Below are 14324 nucleotides of genomic sequence, written 5' to 3' on the forward strand. Positions count from 1 at the left end.
ATGACAAAAGACTTAAAAATGACCACAGTTAAAGATTTGATGAAAGTTCATAATAATGCAATTGACAAGGAAATTTATTTATTTCTGAGATATACATTTTAAAGTAATAATTAGAATTATGACTTATAACATTATACCAGAACATATAAGATTTTTAAAAATTTCATGTAATGTCTGAAACATTTATATTAACATATTTCCATGCAAATAACCCAATGAAAGTTTAGTATTAGTTGTTTTGTTTGTTTGTTTGTTTATACTGCAGGTTCTTATTAGTCATCAGTTTTATACACATCAGTGTATACATGTCAATCCCAATCACCCAATTCAGCTCACCACCATCCCCACTCCACAGCAATTTTCCCCCCTTGGTGTCCATACGTCTGTTCTGTACATCTGTGTCTCAACTTCTGCCCTGCAATGGGTCTTGTTTTTGTATCCATTCAGCAAGCCTGTGTCTTTTGTTTGGGGCATTTAATCCATTCACGTTTAAGGTAATTATCAATATGTATGTTCCTATGACCATTTTCTTAATTGTTTTGGGTTTGTTTTTGTAGGTCATTTCCTTTTCTTGTGTTTCCCACTTAGAGAAGTTCCTTTAGCATTTGTTGTAGAGCTGGCTTGGTGATGCTGAATTCTCTTAGCTTTTGCTTTTCTGTAAAGCTTTTGATTTCTCCAACGAATCTGAATGAGATCCTTGCCGGGTAGAGTAATCTTGGTTGTAGGTTCTTCCCTTTCATCACTTTAAGTATATCATGCCACTCTGTTCTGGCTTGTACAGTTTCTGCTGAGAAATCAGCTGTTCACCTTATGGGAGTTCCCTTGTATGTTATTTGTCATTTTTCCCTTGCTGCTTTCAATAATTTTTCTCTGTCTTTAATTTTTGCCAGTTTGATTACTATGTGTCTCGGCATGTTTCTCCTTGGGTTTATCCTGTATGGGACTCGCTGCGCTTCCTAGACTTGGGTGGCTATTTCCTTTCCCGTGTTAGGGAAGTTTTCGACTATAATCTCTTCAAATATTTTCTCGGGTCCTTTCTCTCTCTCTTCTCCTTCTGGGACCCCTATAATGCGGATGTTGTTGTGTTTAATGTTGTCCCAGAGTTCTCTTAGGCTGTCTTCATTTCTTTTCATTCTTTTTTCTTTATTCTGTTCCGCAGCAGTGAATTCCACCATTCTGTCTTCCAGGTCACTTATCTGTTCTTCTGCCTCAGTTATTCTGCTATTGGTTCCTTCTAGTGTAGTTTTCATTTCAGTTATTGTATTATCTCTGTTTGTTTGTTATTTAATTCTTCTAAGTCTTTTTTAAACATTTCTTGCATCTTCTCGATCTTTGCCTCCATTCTTTTTCCGAGGTCCTGGATCATCTTCACTATCATTATTCTGAATTCTTTTTCTGGAATGTTGCCTGTCTCTACTTCATTTAGTTGTTTTTCTGGGGTTTATCTTGTTCCTTCATCTGGTACATAGCTCTCAGCCTTTTCATATTGTCTACCTTTCTGTGAATGTGGTTTTTGTTCCGCAGGCTGCAGGATTGTAGTTCTTCTTGCTTCTGCTGTCTGCCCTCTGGTGGATGAGGCTATCTAAGAGGCTTGTGTAAGTTTCCTGATGGGAGGGACTGGTGGTGGGTAGAGTTGACTGTTGCTCTGGTGGGCAGAGCTCAGTAAAACTTTAATCCACTTGACTGTTGATGGGTGGGGCTGGGTTCCCTCTCTGTTCATTGTTTGGCCTGAGGCAACCCAACACTGGAGCCTACCTGGGCTCTTTTGTGGGGCTAATGACAGACTCTGGGAGGGCTCAGGCCAAGGAGTACTTCCCAGAACTTCTGCTGCAAGTGTCCTTGTCCCCACGGTGAGCCACAGCCACCCCCTGCCTCTGCAGGAGACCCTCTGACACTAGCAGGTAGGTCTGGTTCAGTCTCCTCTGGGGTCACTGCTCCTTCCCCTGGGTCCCGATGCGCACAATACCTTTGTCTGTGCCCTCCAAGAGTGGAGTCTCTTTTTCCTCCAGTTCTGTTGAAGTCCTGCAGTCAATTCCCACTAGGCTTCAAAGTCTGATTCTCTAGGAATTCCTCCTCCCATTGCCAGACCCCCAGCTTGGGAAGCCTGACGTGGGGGCTCAGAACCTTCACTCCAGTGGGTGGACTTCTGTGGTATAAATGTTCTCCAGTCTGCAAGTCACCCACCCAGCAATTATGGGACTAAATCCTTTTTGATTGTTAATTTTTGAAGTAAAAATCATATTGAGTAAATAAACTCACTCAGATACTTATTCTGCAGACTTAATGTTAGAATGCTTAACTGAAAATTGGTTTTAAAAGACATTTCTTGAGATCAGAACATGTGAGTTTGTAATTGTGAAAGGAAAGGAAATTCTGGCCCTCAAGAGGCAATGGAATAATGACTGTGTAGAAAGGTGACTATGTAGAAATATGGAACGGTATGTATTATAGATTTAAAAATCAGAATATACAATAGTGTTAACACTAAGTGAAATTATGTAATGTATTTATACATGTAAACAAAAACAGAAAATAAAATATTAAAATACATATATAAAGCAGAAAATAATAAAAATGTATTTTGATGATAATAAGATTTTTTTCTTTTTGAATATTTTTTATTACATCATCTTTTCAAACAGTTATTTTAAAGTAGAAATAAGTATGAAAGCAGGAGAGATGGGAAGAAGGAAACAAAAGAGACTGGGATAGCTTAACCCTTCTAATAGGAGTGAGCAGTATTGATATAACATTTGAATGAAAGAAAACACCATGCAGCAAAGCATTAATCCCCAAGATAAATATAGCCAAAACTGCATTTAGAGTTTTGACATTTCTGTACTATCATAAGTACTTAAACTTTGGATAACACCTTCTATTTCCTTCCCCATTTACCTACAAATAACTTATATATGTTACACCCAGTGTTTGGTGCTGGGGATGCCAGAAAACAAAAGTCTTCCCTCAAAGTAAACTTTGGGATAGGGGATAAGGATGTAAACCATTTTAGAATAAGGTGATGGGAACTGTGATGGATATACATTCAAAGTGCTATGGGAGTACTCAGGGGGGACATTTGTTGTATCCTTTTTCCTCCCTTGGGGAGGTGACACCTGAACTGTGTCTTGAAGGACCTGGGGAGGTTAACTAAGGAGACAGATAGGATTGTAACAACATAATGAAAACAGGAGGGGGTGAAAGGCATTAGTGGAGAGTCATTGAGTGATTTAGATGTGTTGTGTTCAGATTTGAGTTTTATTGTTCTGATCAGAGGGTAGAACCGTAAGGGTGCAAGACTAGAGGCGGGGAGAACAAACAGCAGGAAACCTTCAAAACTGAGTGAGAAATGAGAACTGAATAAATCATTAAGATGGAGTGGGCCGGATACTATAAAACTCTTAGAGGAAAACATAGGCAGAGCACTCTTTGACATAAATCACAGCAAGATCTTTCTCAATCCACTGCCTAGAGTAATGAAAATAAAAAGAACAATAAACAAATAGGACCTAATTAAACTTACAAGCTTTTGCACAGCAAAGGAAATGATAAACAAAATGAAAAAACAACCCTTAGAATGGGAGAAAATATTTTCAAACAAAGCAACTGACAAGGGATTAATCTCCAAAATATATAAACAACACATGCAGCTCAATATCAAAAAAACAAACAACCCCATCATAAAGTGGGCAGAAGACCTAAATAGACATTTCTCCAAAGAATACATACAAATGGCCAGAAAACATATGAAAAGATGTTCAACATCACTAATTATTAGAGAAATGCAAATCAAAACTACAATGAGGTATCGCCTCACACGAGTCAGAATGGCCATCATCAAAAAAATCTACAAATAATAAATGCTGGACAGGGTGTGGAGAAAAGGGAACCCTCCCACACTGTTGGTAGGAATGTAAATTGGTACAGCCACTATGGAGGTTCCTTAAAAAACTGAAAGGAGAGCTACCATATGACCCAGCAATCCCACTCCTGGGCATATATCTGGAGAAAATCATAATTTGAAAGGATGCATGCACCCCAATGTTCATTGCAGCACTATTTACAATAGCCAGGACATGGAAGCAACCTAAATTTCCATTGATAGAGGAATGGATAAAGAAGTTGTGGTACATATATATACAACGGAATATTACTCAGCCATGAAAGGAATGAAATAATGCCATTTGTAGAGACATGGATGGACCTAGAGATTGTCATACAGGGTGAAGTAAGTCAGAAAGAGAAAGATGAATATCATATAATATCACTTATACTGTATGTGGAATCTAGAAAAATGGTGCAGATGAACTTATTTGCAAAGCAAAAATAGAGTCGCAGATGTAAAAAACAAACTTAAGGTTACCAAGGGGGGAAGGGGGAGGGTGGGATGAATTGGGAGATTGGGATTGACATATATACATTACTATATATAAAATAAATAACTAATGAGAACCTACTGTATAGCACAGGGAACTCTACTCAGTGCTCTGTGGTGACCTAAATGGGAAGGAAATCTAAAAAAGAGTGGATATATATATATGTATAACTGATTCACTTTGTTGTACAGCAGAAACTAACACAACATTGTAAAGCAACTATACTCCAATAATAATTTTAAAAAAAAAGATGGAGTGGGCTCAAGAAATATTTAAGATGTAAACTCTGTAGAACTTGGCAGTTCCTGTTTTCTACTACAGGTGATGTAAGACTGCTGGGAGAGGGGATACCTGGTTCAAGAAGGCGATCGCCTACCTGTAGTTTAGAAGCTAGTCTTATGTATATCTGCATAGGCAAACTCAGTGTAATGTGTATGCATGAGATATGTAATATGTATGAATGAGATCGTTTTATTTTCCAAAGCATGGAAGTGCTATTATTCCAGATGCTCTCTTGGGCCTTTCGGGACTAAGAAATTTAAAGACGTTAAGATTGTAAGATATGAAGGTGGGAGGTAGATGCAAGAGGGAGGAGATATGGGGATATATGTATATGTAATGTATAGCTGATTCACTTTGTTATAAAGCAGCAACTAACACACCATTGTAAAGCAATTATACTCCAATAAAGATGTGAAAATAATAATAATAAAGAAAAATAAAATGAAAAAAAAAAGATTGTAAGGTAATACTAGAATTCAAGAGGTTTGGGGGGGTTCACTCCAAAATTTATTTACACCTATAAGTCTCATCTGCTTTTCATTATCCCTTACTATCTTTTTGTCATAAGATATTTTTAAGTTGCTGAGATATGCCATATAAAAATAGTGTGTTTGATGTGATTTCTTGTTTCTCATGACATAGAATACTATGAGTTTTATGTTTTTTAGGGTGTTTTCAAGCCTATGGACCTAAATCGTGTCATCAAACTCCTCGAAGAGACTGGTAAAGTAAGCTTTGAGAGAAATTTTCTCTATTTCACTTAGAAACTGTGATTTCCCTGAAAGGTAACATGTATTCCCCTAAATATGTCTCATTTCTCTCCTTTTGTTGAAAACATTTCAAATAGTATATGTCTCATCTTGAAGAACTATTTAAATTTAGTATGAATATATTTAACCTGGTAGGGATGCTGGACGAGAATAGATTTGATTACATGGGATGGACAAATCCATGGTGGATATAAACAGAAGAAATCATAAGAGTAAAGAAAGACTGATCTAGCCTCTGTTCATAACTTATTACCAAGTAGGATATGGGCACAAGGGTAGAAAAAGTGTATCATGATGTAGTACTTAAAAATTTCCTGATAAGAAATTAGGATATGTACATACTCATATCCAGTCATAAGTAATTTATTTTGAGAGAACTCTTATACAGAATGTAATGGAAATAAAGATACAAGACTCAAAATTGAAGTTTAGGCATTAGGAGAAAGGATAATAAATGCATATGCATACATGTTTATATGACACGCTCCTGATGTTACCCAAGAATTGACTGAATTCCTAAAAAGCCACTATAAAATTACTACAGGATGAAGATTGCATACTTTCAGTAAGTGGGAAATGGGCTGACCATGGTATAGCAGATCAAAACAATGTCCTGTGATTAGCAGGTGCAAAAATTTAGTCATTGTTTTAACATTTTTTAGTCTTTACATTTTTACATAGAAAGAAGAAAAAAACACATTAAGAATAATGACTTTATAAGAATAATTTATCTTTTGTTGGCTATGATTATTGTGAAAGTTATTTTTAATTGTGAATATATCTGCAGTTTTTAAAAAAGGAAACCCAACTATGTAGAGCTCCTACTAGCTGTTAAATAAGGGTAGACAAAATATGTATGTGTGTGTGTGTATGTATATGTTCATACATAGGTCTATATACACAGATATATATACACACACACACACACACACACACACATACACACATATATATATACGCCACAGTTTCTCACAAACAAGAAGGTTAAAAGAACAGAAATGGGGGCTTCCCTGGTGGCACAGTGGTTGAGAGTCCGACTGCCGATGCAGGGGACGTGGGTTCGTGCCCTGGTCCGGGAAGATCCCACATGCCGCGGAGCGGCTGGGCCCGTGAGCCATGGCCGCTGAGCCTGCGCGTCCAGAGCCTGCTCTCCGCAACGGGAGAGGCCACAACAGTGAGAGTCGAGGCCCGCGTACCACAAAAAAAAAAAAAAAAAAAAAGTGATTCAGTCATGAAAATGCATCAGTATACAGAGTTTTGCTTTGCTTTGTTTTGTTTTGTTTTAATTGGCTGAAGATGTTTAGTTTGAGCCATTACATTGGGTATATTTTAGAGGTTAAAAATACAATTTCTGGAGTCAGATTGTTAAATTTGACTTCTTACATCACCATTTATTAGCTGTGTGATTTGGGTAATTACGTAGTGTTTCAGCTTGAGTTTCGTATTCCGAAAAAGAAGGATAATAAAAGTACCTCCTAATAGGGTTATTTTGAAGATTAATGAAGTGATATGTATATACCTTGCCTAAATGGTACATGGCATAGAAAAATGCTCAACGTACTTCAGTATTATTAATTTTATTTCTGGAAACAATTAATGCTTTTATATTAACCTAGTTTTGATTTGCAATTTCTTATTCAAATATAAATGGTAGTTTATTTTTACCTTCACTATTTTATGAAACATTTTTAATGCTTACATTATAATATCGTAATTTAAGAATTACTTGATAACATGTCTACTCTCTTTTTACACTAAGGAAAATTTTTAAAATCTCAACAGAATTAATAACACAAAAGAACTAAAATAGATAATTTGTTTTAGGATGATTTAGAAGAAAAACAACTTAAATCTGTCAAGAAAATGGTGCAGTGTTATCAGAATGGACTTGTATCCTTTACTTATATGTGTATGTTTGTTTTGTTTATCCTGAAATGGGAGAATTTTTATTAGAAAATGCATTAGCTTCCTATTGTTGCTGTAACAAATTACCAAAAACTTAGTGCCTTAAAACCACATAAATTTTTTGTTTTACAGTTCTGGAGGTCTCACTGGGCTAAAGGCAAGGTGTTGTTGGCAGGGCTGGTTCTTTCTGAAGGCTCTAGGGGAGAATCCATTTCCTTGCCTTTGCCAGCTTCTAGAGGCAGCCTGCATTCCTAGGCTTCCTGGGCCCTTCCTTGAAGTAGCATCACTCTCACCTCTACTTCTGTCATCTTATCTCCTTCTCTGACCCTCTCCTGCCTCTCCTTTCCTTATAAGGACTCTGTGATTACATTGGACCTACTTGTATAACCTCGGATAACTTTCCCATGTCAACGCTTTTAACTTAATCACATCTGAAAAGTCCCTTTGCCATGTAAGGAGGGTAACAGTTACAAGTTCTAGGGATTAGGACAGGCCATTATTCTGTTTACCACAGAAAATACCTAACATTTTGTGCTTTTTACAAAACTATATTTTTATCAGAGAATATAAATTTGAAGAAACAGTATAACACAGTATTAACTGTGCAGATAATGTCAGTTTCTATAGACTCAGAGAGACAGTTTAGGTAGTTAGCAGGGCCAAGTCAAAGTCTTGTTTCTACCAATTTACTTGAGTATTTGCACTGTTGATAAGCTTCTTAACTTTTCCACCCTTATAAAATAGGGATAACAGCCCCTCGTAAGGTTGCTAGGAAGACTAGATGAGATAACGTATGAGCAAGTTCTTGATAATCTGTAAAACATTCTATAAATATGTTATCCTCAATGAAGATACCACCCTGATCAGAATATGTAGAAACCAGTGTGTCTCAAAACTCTGTGATTAAGAACCAGTTTGCTGTTGGGGGTTGTTTCTTTTTTTTTAATCCTTTGCATATATATGCTATTGTAAAAATGCAATGAAATTGTCACAGGAAACTCACTTTCTGCAGTTATTTTTCCACAGACTGGTAACATACAATTCCAGAACTGGCATGGTCCACAGACCACACTTAACAGTAGTATTGATCTAACTAATCTCTAACAGTTGTCCAGTCTGGTCCCAAGAAGACAGCAGTCTCTAATATTATCTTGTTCCAAGATTTCAAAACGTCTTAAGCCTCCGATTCAGGGAAGTGGTGCCTTATAATTTTATCTCTTTTCTCACCTTATTTTAGCCTTGTTTTATATGGATTTGTTCAGTCAGTTACCTGAGGGCTTGTCGATATCAAGCATTGTTTACTGGTAGCCAAGAAAGTCTACTAGCAAGTGATTTCTTATCTTAACCCAATAACTCAACACCTCCCTTATTTTTTCTTCTTCAGGCTAGAGAGTTGGTGGCAAATGACTGTTTCTGAATGCCTTTAGTAGGCTGGGTTTAGAGGTTATAACCACATAAAGCAAACATAAGTTAGAGAGGTATCTTGATCATTTCTCTAGGAAGTTAACAGAGGTTTGTGTTTCTAATACATCCAGCTCTCCTATCTTTTTCTAAGAAGCTCCTAGAGACTAGAAGTGATCAGATTCAATCAAGAAGTGCAAGTCACAGCTACCATGTCCCCTTAACTGTATTAAAAAACAAAACAAAACAAAAAATGTGAAATTTGTTTATGTACCAACTGGGTTTTTTAAATAGGTAAAATAAAAGGTGCTTTTACCTGAAGGTCTAGAGAGGGTACATTTTGCTTTCATAAACTAGTCTTAAATAAAATTTTTAACCAATTTAAACCTTAAAAACAAGAGCACACACCTGAGTAATGTTAATAAAATAACGCATAAAAGTAAGGTAGGTTTGGGTTGCTTATTCCCGAGCAATATATGTTTTGTATGTGGGTGGAGATTAAGGATATAATTGAGCCATTAAGTTAGTTTTGTTTTCAAAGTGTTATTACTCATTACCAATAATAAGTTATCGTTCAACTGAATATGTGGTGTAGTAGTTGGTAGTCAAATTCTAAAGATGTGGTGAGAAGAGAAAAATATATTTTGAATAAGAGGTTACTGAGACAAAAATTAAATAATATTCCTTAAAAAAACATGGTTCTGTTTTCCTCTTTAGATTTCAAAATTGGTATAATTAAACCACATTTAACAAAATAGATGGAATTCTATAGACTTTTCTTGACAGAAATGCTGTAAAGGATATTTTAATAAAAATCTTAATTTTATTTCTTAACTAAAAATATTAAAGCCCCTAAGGGATTTAGCACAGATATTTAAAATTCTGAATCTGTGTGCAGGAAAAATTAAAAAACAACCCCATTTTATAGAACCTGCATGTAATATCCTAAAATTATGTGGGTAAGTTTTTTTTTAACTTTGTTTTATATTAGCATGCAGTATTTTCTGTTTTATTTTGTCTTACAAAAATATTATGCATTATGGTATAGCAAAGTGATACAGAACTCAGGACACTTCACTTGATCACTTGATTCCAGCAGCTGGTATCTCAAAGGTAGTACATTTTATTTTAGTGTAGTCTCAGATTACTGACCACAAGAGATTAAACTGTAAGTATATTTGAATGTTTTCTCATAATAAATTGCTCTCAAGTGAATGATAAATGTGAGATAAAACAAAGAAATAATATTTTTAGAGAATCCTTGAGAAAATTTATGGACAATACTTAATAGTTTCTGCCTAGTTTTTTTTCTGTCTCTCTAAGAAATTTGACTGTCAAAGACATGAGAGTCAAAATGTTTTATTTGATCTTCCAAATTTGAATAAAGAATGATTTATCACCAAATTATTTTTGGCATATTTTTTTCAAAATGTAAATTAGAGATCAGAATTATAAAATTTATATATTCCATCCTCTGTACTATTTTTTCTTCAACCATTTGGGGGAACTAGCCACATAGTGGCTAATCAAGATGTATATTAAAATATATGTTTTTGGTTTTCAATATAATATGGTAGAGGAAATTTCTTAAACAAGGAATAAACTTTTCTGACAATTTAACCTTCTAAACCTTTCTACCAATTTACTTTTTAAATAGTGAGTTTCTTTTAATATATAAATAATAGTATTAGTAGGACTATGTATATGTGGTAGGTTTATCTCTCACTTTTAGATTTAGTAGCAATAATATTTGCAATTTTGTAACTAATTACATTTAAGATTTTGTTATCTGAATAGATGTTCAAAAAAAATTTATTGAATGCCCTTACCACACCTTACTTTTTAATAGAGACCATGAAAAATAAAGAAATAAATTATTGCTCTGATGCTCTCAAGGAACTGTAATGTACTAACTGGAAATTATTGTTATATTGATGTGAGATAATATTATGTAAAACACTTTCAGATTTTGAGGCTATGCAAGTCTTAGAACACCAGATTTGCAAGCATTACTTTCAACATCAGTACTCCTACAGAGCTCCACCAAGAATTGGTTCTCTATGAAAGCTGTGACTGAATGTTTCATTGCATAATATGAGAAATCTTTTGAAATGCACTCTTCACTTTCCTTCATATTTCATAATTACTCACATCATTTTTTTCTTTTGCTTTCCTAATTTCTACTTTCATCGTGCATTTTTCCACACCACACCCTCACTTGATTCTCTTTTCAGGACATTTTTGGGAGATAAAAACATAGAAAATTAAAAAATAAAATCAAACCCTTCTGTTTTGGCCTCTAAGTAGTATGTTTCTCTCAGTGCATCAGAAGTATAATGCTTATTTTTTTCATAACCTTTTTGGTGGAAAACTCTTCTGATGCTTTATCTTTTAGGTTGTTTCCTTTGGTAAAAAAGGAAAAAATTTGAGGACAAGAACAATTCGTTTTATAGTTCTTCACTTTAGAGATTCAACAATGAGCTGGATATCAAGTAATTAAGTTATTTATTTCAAATGAAAAATTCTAACAAACACCAGAAATGAACCTCTATGGTATTTATAAAATATTCCTTTTCATAACTTGCCCTTGAAATATCTTTTAATTCCAGTTGACCTATATACATCAACATGTGATAGTTCCAAGTGCTCTTTTTCAACTATTTGGTTAATTTTTCTTGAAAAACATGAATTTAAAGTCCTATATATAAGATATATTAAATATCTTTAAATAGGATACAAAGTTCAAGTTTTGAACTCCTGAAATGCTGAAATAGTTTATATTTTTTGTTTAGGAAGTGAATTTTCTGTCTCCTCTGACACTTAGACTAATGACCTAGGTTCGAGTGCCCTATCTTTTATGATTTGTGAATAAATTATTTTCAGATAACTTTGGTTATATTAGCTGTGAAATGTAATTCTAATATAATTAATACTTGTTAAATTCTTTAGTGTCTCAAAAAGTATATTTGTTATTTCATGGATGGTAACTGATCCAATTAATAAGGAAAAAGTCACTGACCTTTAAGAACAAATAGACCATTGATCTATTAACTGGAGTTTCAAAAACTTCAGAAAAAGCCCTTGAACAGCCTTTAAGTTATAGGTGAGACTAGATCTGTGATTTGTATCAGATTTTCCAATGTCTTCCTAATTTTAATAGTACAGGTATAATCTAGTATTATTTTGCCCTCAGAGAGAAAGAAGATTCTTAAGTTTTTTATTTATGTAGTGTTGCAAGATGGCTTTCTTAACCCTTGCCTTGTATGTCCATGTCTCTTCATTTTTATAAACCTATTTTATTTTGTTTTATTTTATTTTGGTCAACTGGTTAGAAACACAGAAATATTTTTGGTAGTTGTTAATTCTCCAGGGCTAAAGAAACAGGATATTTATCCTCATTTTAATCTTTAGAAAAGAAATTTTCCTCTACTTTGCAAATGATGCTTCAATCAAGGACTTCATTAAACATAACTCACATATTCTTCATTCTTATTGAAGCTTGCCATTTTTGAAAAAGAAAGTATCGGATGAAATAACATATGCTGAAGATACTGCTAATTCAATTGCACTTCTGGGTGAGTTGAGATGATAGGCCCTACTGACAAGAAGGAAATAGCTCTTGCACAAAGTTTCACTAAGGATACTTCTCCAAATCTAGGCTCTTTTCTTGTTGGGAATTAATCACAGTGTGCTTGGTGACGTTTTTTGTATTATCTTCTACTCAGGTGTTTCATGATACCAACAGGATTTTTTGTTCCTTAATTTTAAGGACTGGCAGATACTTATTTGCACTTATTTGTCTTGATGTTATATATTTAGTTTGATGAAATGTTTGGGGACATTTTTTTTTGTAAATCAGAAGTATGTGTTCCTCTCTTTCAGTAATCACAAAAATATTTTCATCTTTGAACTCTAATCATTGCTTGAACCTAACTGATTGCTGGAATTGTTAGCAATTCTAACAATTTAGCAAGGGCCAAATTGTTCATTAAATAATTTAAAGTCTTAAATAAAATCATAAAATGGTGGGATATTGGGAGCTTTAGTATAATATACATAACGATGCCTGTGTTTTTGTATACAAAAATATGAAAAATATTATAAGCAGGTTTCATATTTGGGTTATTGCTCAGTTTTCTAGAGAAAGAAAATAATAATTTTTTAGAAATGAGATCAAACACTATAGCTCCTTGAATCAGCCCCTGAGGCATAACAGCATGTTCCCAAAACAAATCCCACATTAAATTTATGCTTATTAATTTAGGTCTTTGTACAGGAGAAATAAAAGATACACAAATGGCCTAACAAATTAAAAATAAATATTTACTGAATAGTTATGTTCCCAGCATTATACTCCATACTGAAAGATGATAGAAACTAATATAAGTAAAAGGCATTTAAATTTTTAACAGAGACACTAACACTTTTATGTCTAAATAAATTTCATAATCTTCAACTGTAGATACTTTGGGAGGAATTATTATGGCCTAAGGTGGGTGAAGGTATCAAGGAAATTAGAATAAACATGGGGAGTTAAGTAAGATGACCTTAAGGAGCAGGAAGACTAGAAACTAATGGGAAACTTTAATTCTGTGAATCTCTCATCAGTGGAAATTTACAGTGAGAAGCCAACCTAGAAGAGGATATGATAGTATTAACAGATAAAAAGTGTAGGTTTGGTTGATAACATTTAAAAAATCTCTGTTGCCCTTATTATTTGTAAATATGCATTTGTATAATAAATACATGGAGCTTTTGTACTGTGTCAGTCTACTCTTTGCTGAATGCCTGCCTACAGAACATATTACTGTCTCATTTGAGGGCAGTATGAACTCTTAGCTTAAAATGAACTCCTTTCACTGATTACTTACCGTAAGTACTGCTGCTCTGTCCCTCATTTTTTTAATTGCTGGAACCATGAGTTTAAACTAAAATAATTGTTTGTAGTACAAAGTTTTGAACAAAGGCTATTCATTTTTAGTAACTTCCAGTTTCTACTACATACTAGTAAATTATATTACTTTTTCTTCTAAATGATAGATATTTCTGAATTAAGAGCAGGATTCTGGAAACATATGAAGGAAAAAGTTGGTACTCTGCCCTGAGATTATAAACAGGAAACTATGAGAGATGATCTAAACCTACAGGAACTAAAAGGGTGGTGAAGCAGATGAGAAACCTTAGAATTTCCCATAAACTTGAACGTTTGGATAGTTTTATTAGAAAAGTTTTGTTGTTCCTGTTGCCTAATTTTTTTCAAAACATAGTGAGTTTTCAACTTCAAAGGATGGGTCCAAAAAAATTAAGAGAATAATCTTGAACCTATCTTTTTTTTTAAGTGCTATCTTTTGCTGATAGATTCTTCTCAAGCTAGGGTGAGCCTTTCCTACGTGCTCCCTCCATCTGTCTGCTTGTTGCCCCACCCACTGGCTACCCCCAGAGATAAACATTATGCAAAGCCTAATGCAAAACACAAGTCTTCAAGGCACACCTAATTATCTCTTTCCCTCAGAGAATCCAAGCAGATCTGCTTCAGTCCTGAAGCTGATATTCCTGACTCCAGTTGTCCTCAGGCTCCCAGAGGACATTCTGG

At 34.4% G+C, this 14324-nt stretch overlaps 1 protein-coding gene across 1 annotated transcript in view; it reads left to right on the top strand.

Moving 5' to 3' along the window:
• Positions 1-14324, top strand: part of CFAP69 (cilia and flagella associated protein 69) — a 68898-nt gene that overhangs the window by 11849 nt on the left and 42725 nt on the right. The window contains exons 2-5 of the mRNA XM_022585264.2: positions 5324-5383; positions 7250-7315; positions 9581-9690; positions 12230-12306. Coding sequence (XP_022440972.1) covers positions 5324-5383; positions 7250-7315; positions 9581-9690; positions 12230-12306 — 313 coding nt within the window. The remainder of the gene's footprint in view (positions 1-5323; positions 5384-7249; positions 7316-9580; positions 9691-12229; positions 12307-14324) is intronic.

Source organism: Delphinapterus leucas, chromosome 9 (genome assembly GCF_059928025.1).
Source record: "Delphinapterus leucas isolate spDelLeu-1000000601 "Yukka" chromosome 9, BTC_Dleu_Yukka2, whole genome shotgun sequence".
In the NCBI taxonomy this organism is placed as follows: Eukaryota; Metazoa; Chordata; class Mammalia; order Artiodactyla; family Monodontidae; genus Delphinapterus; species Delphinapterus leucas.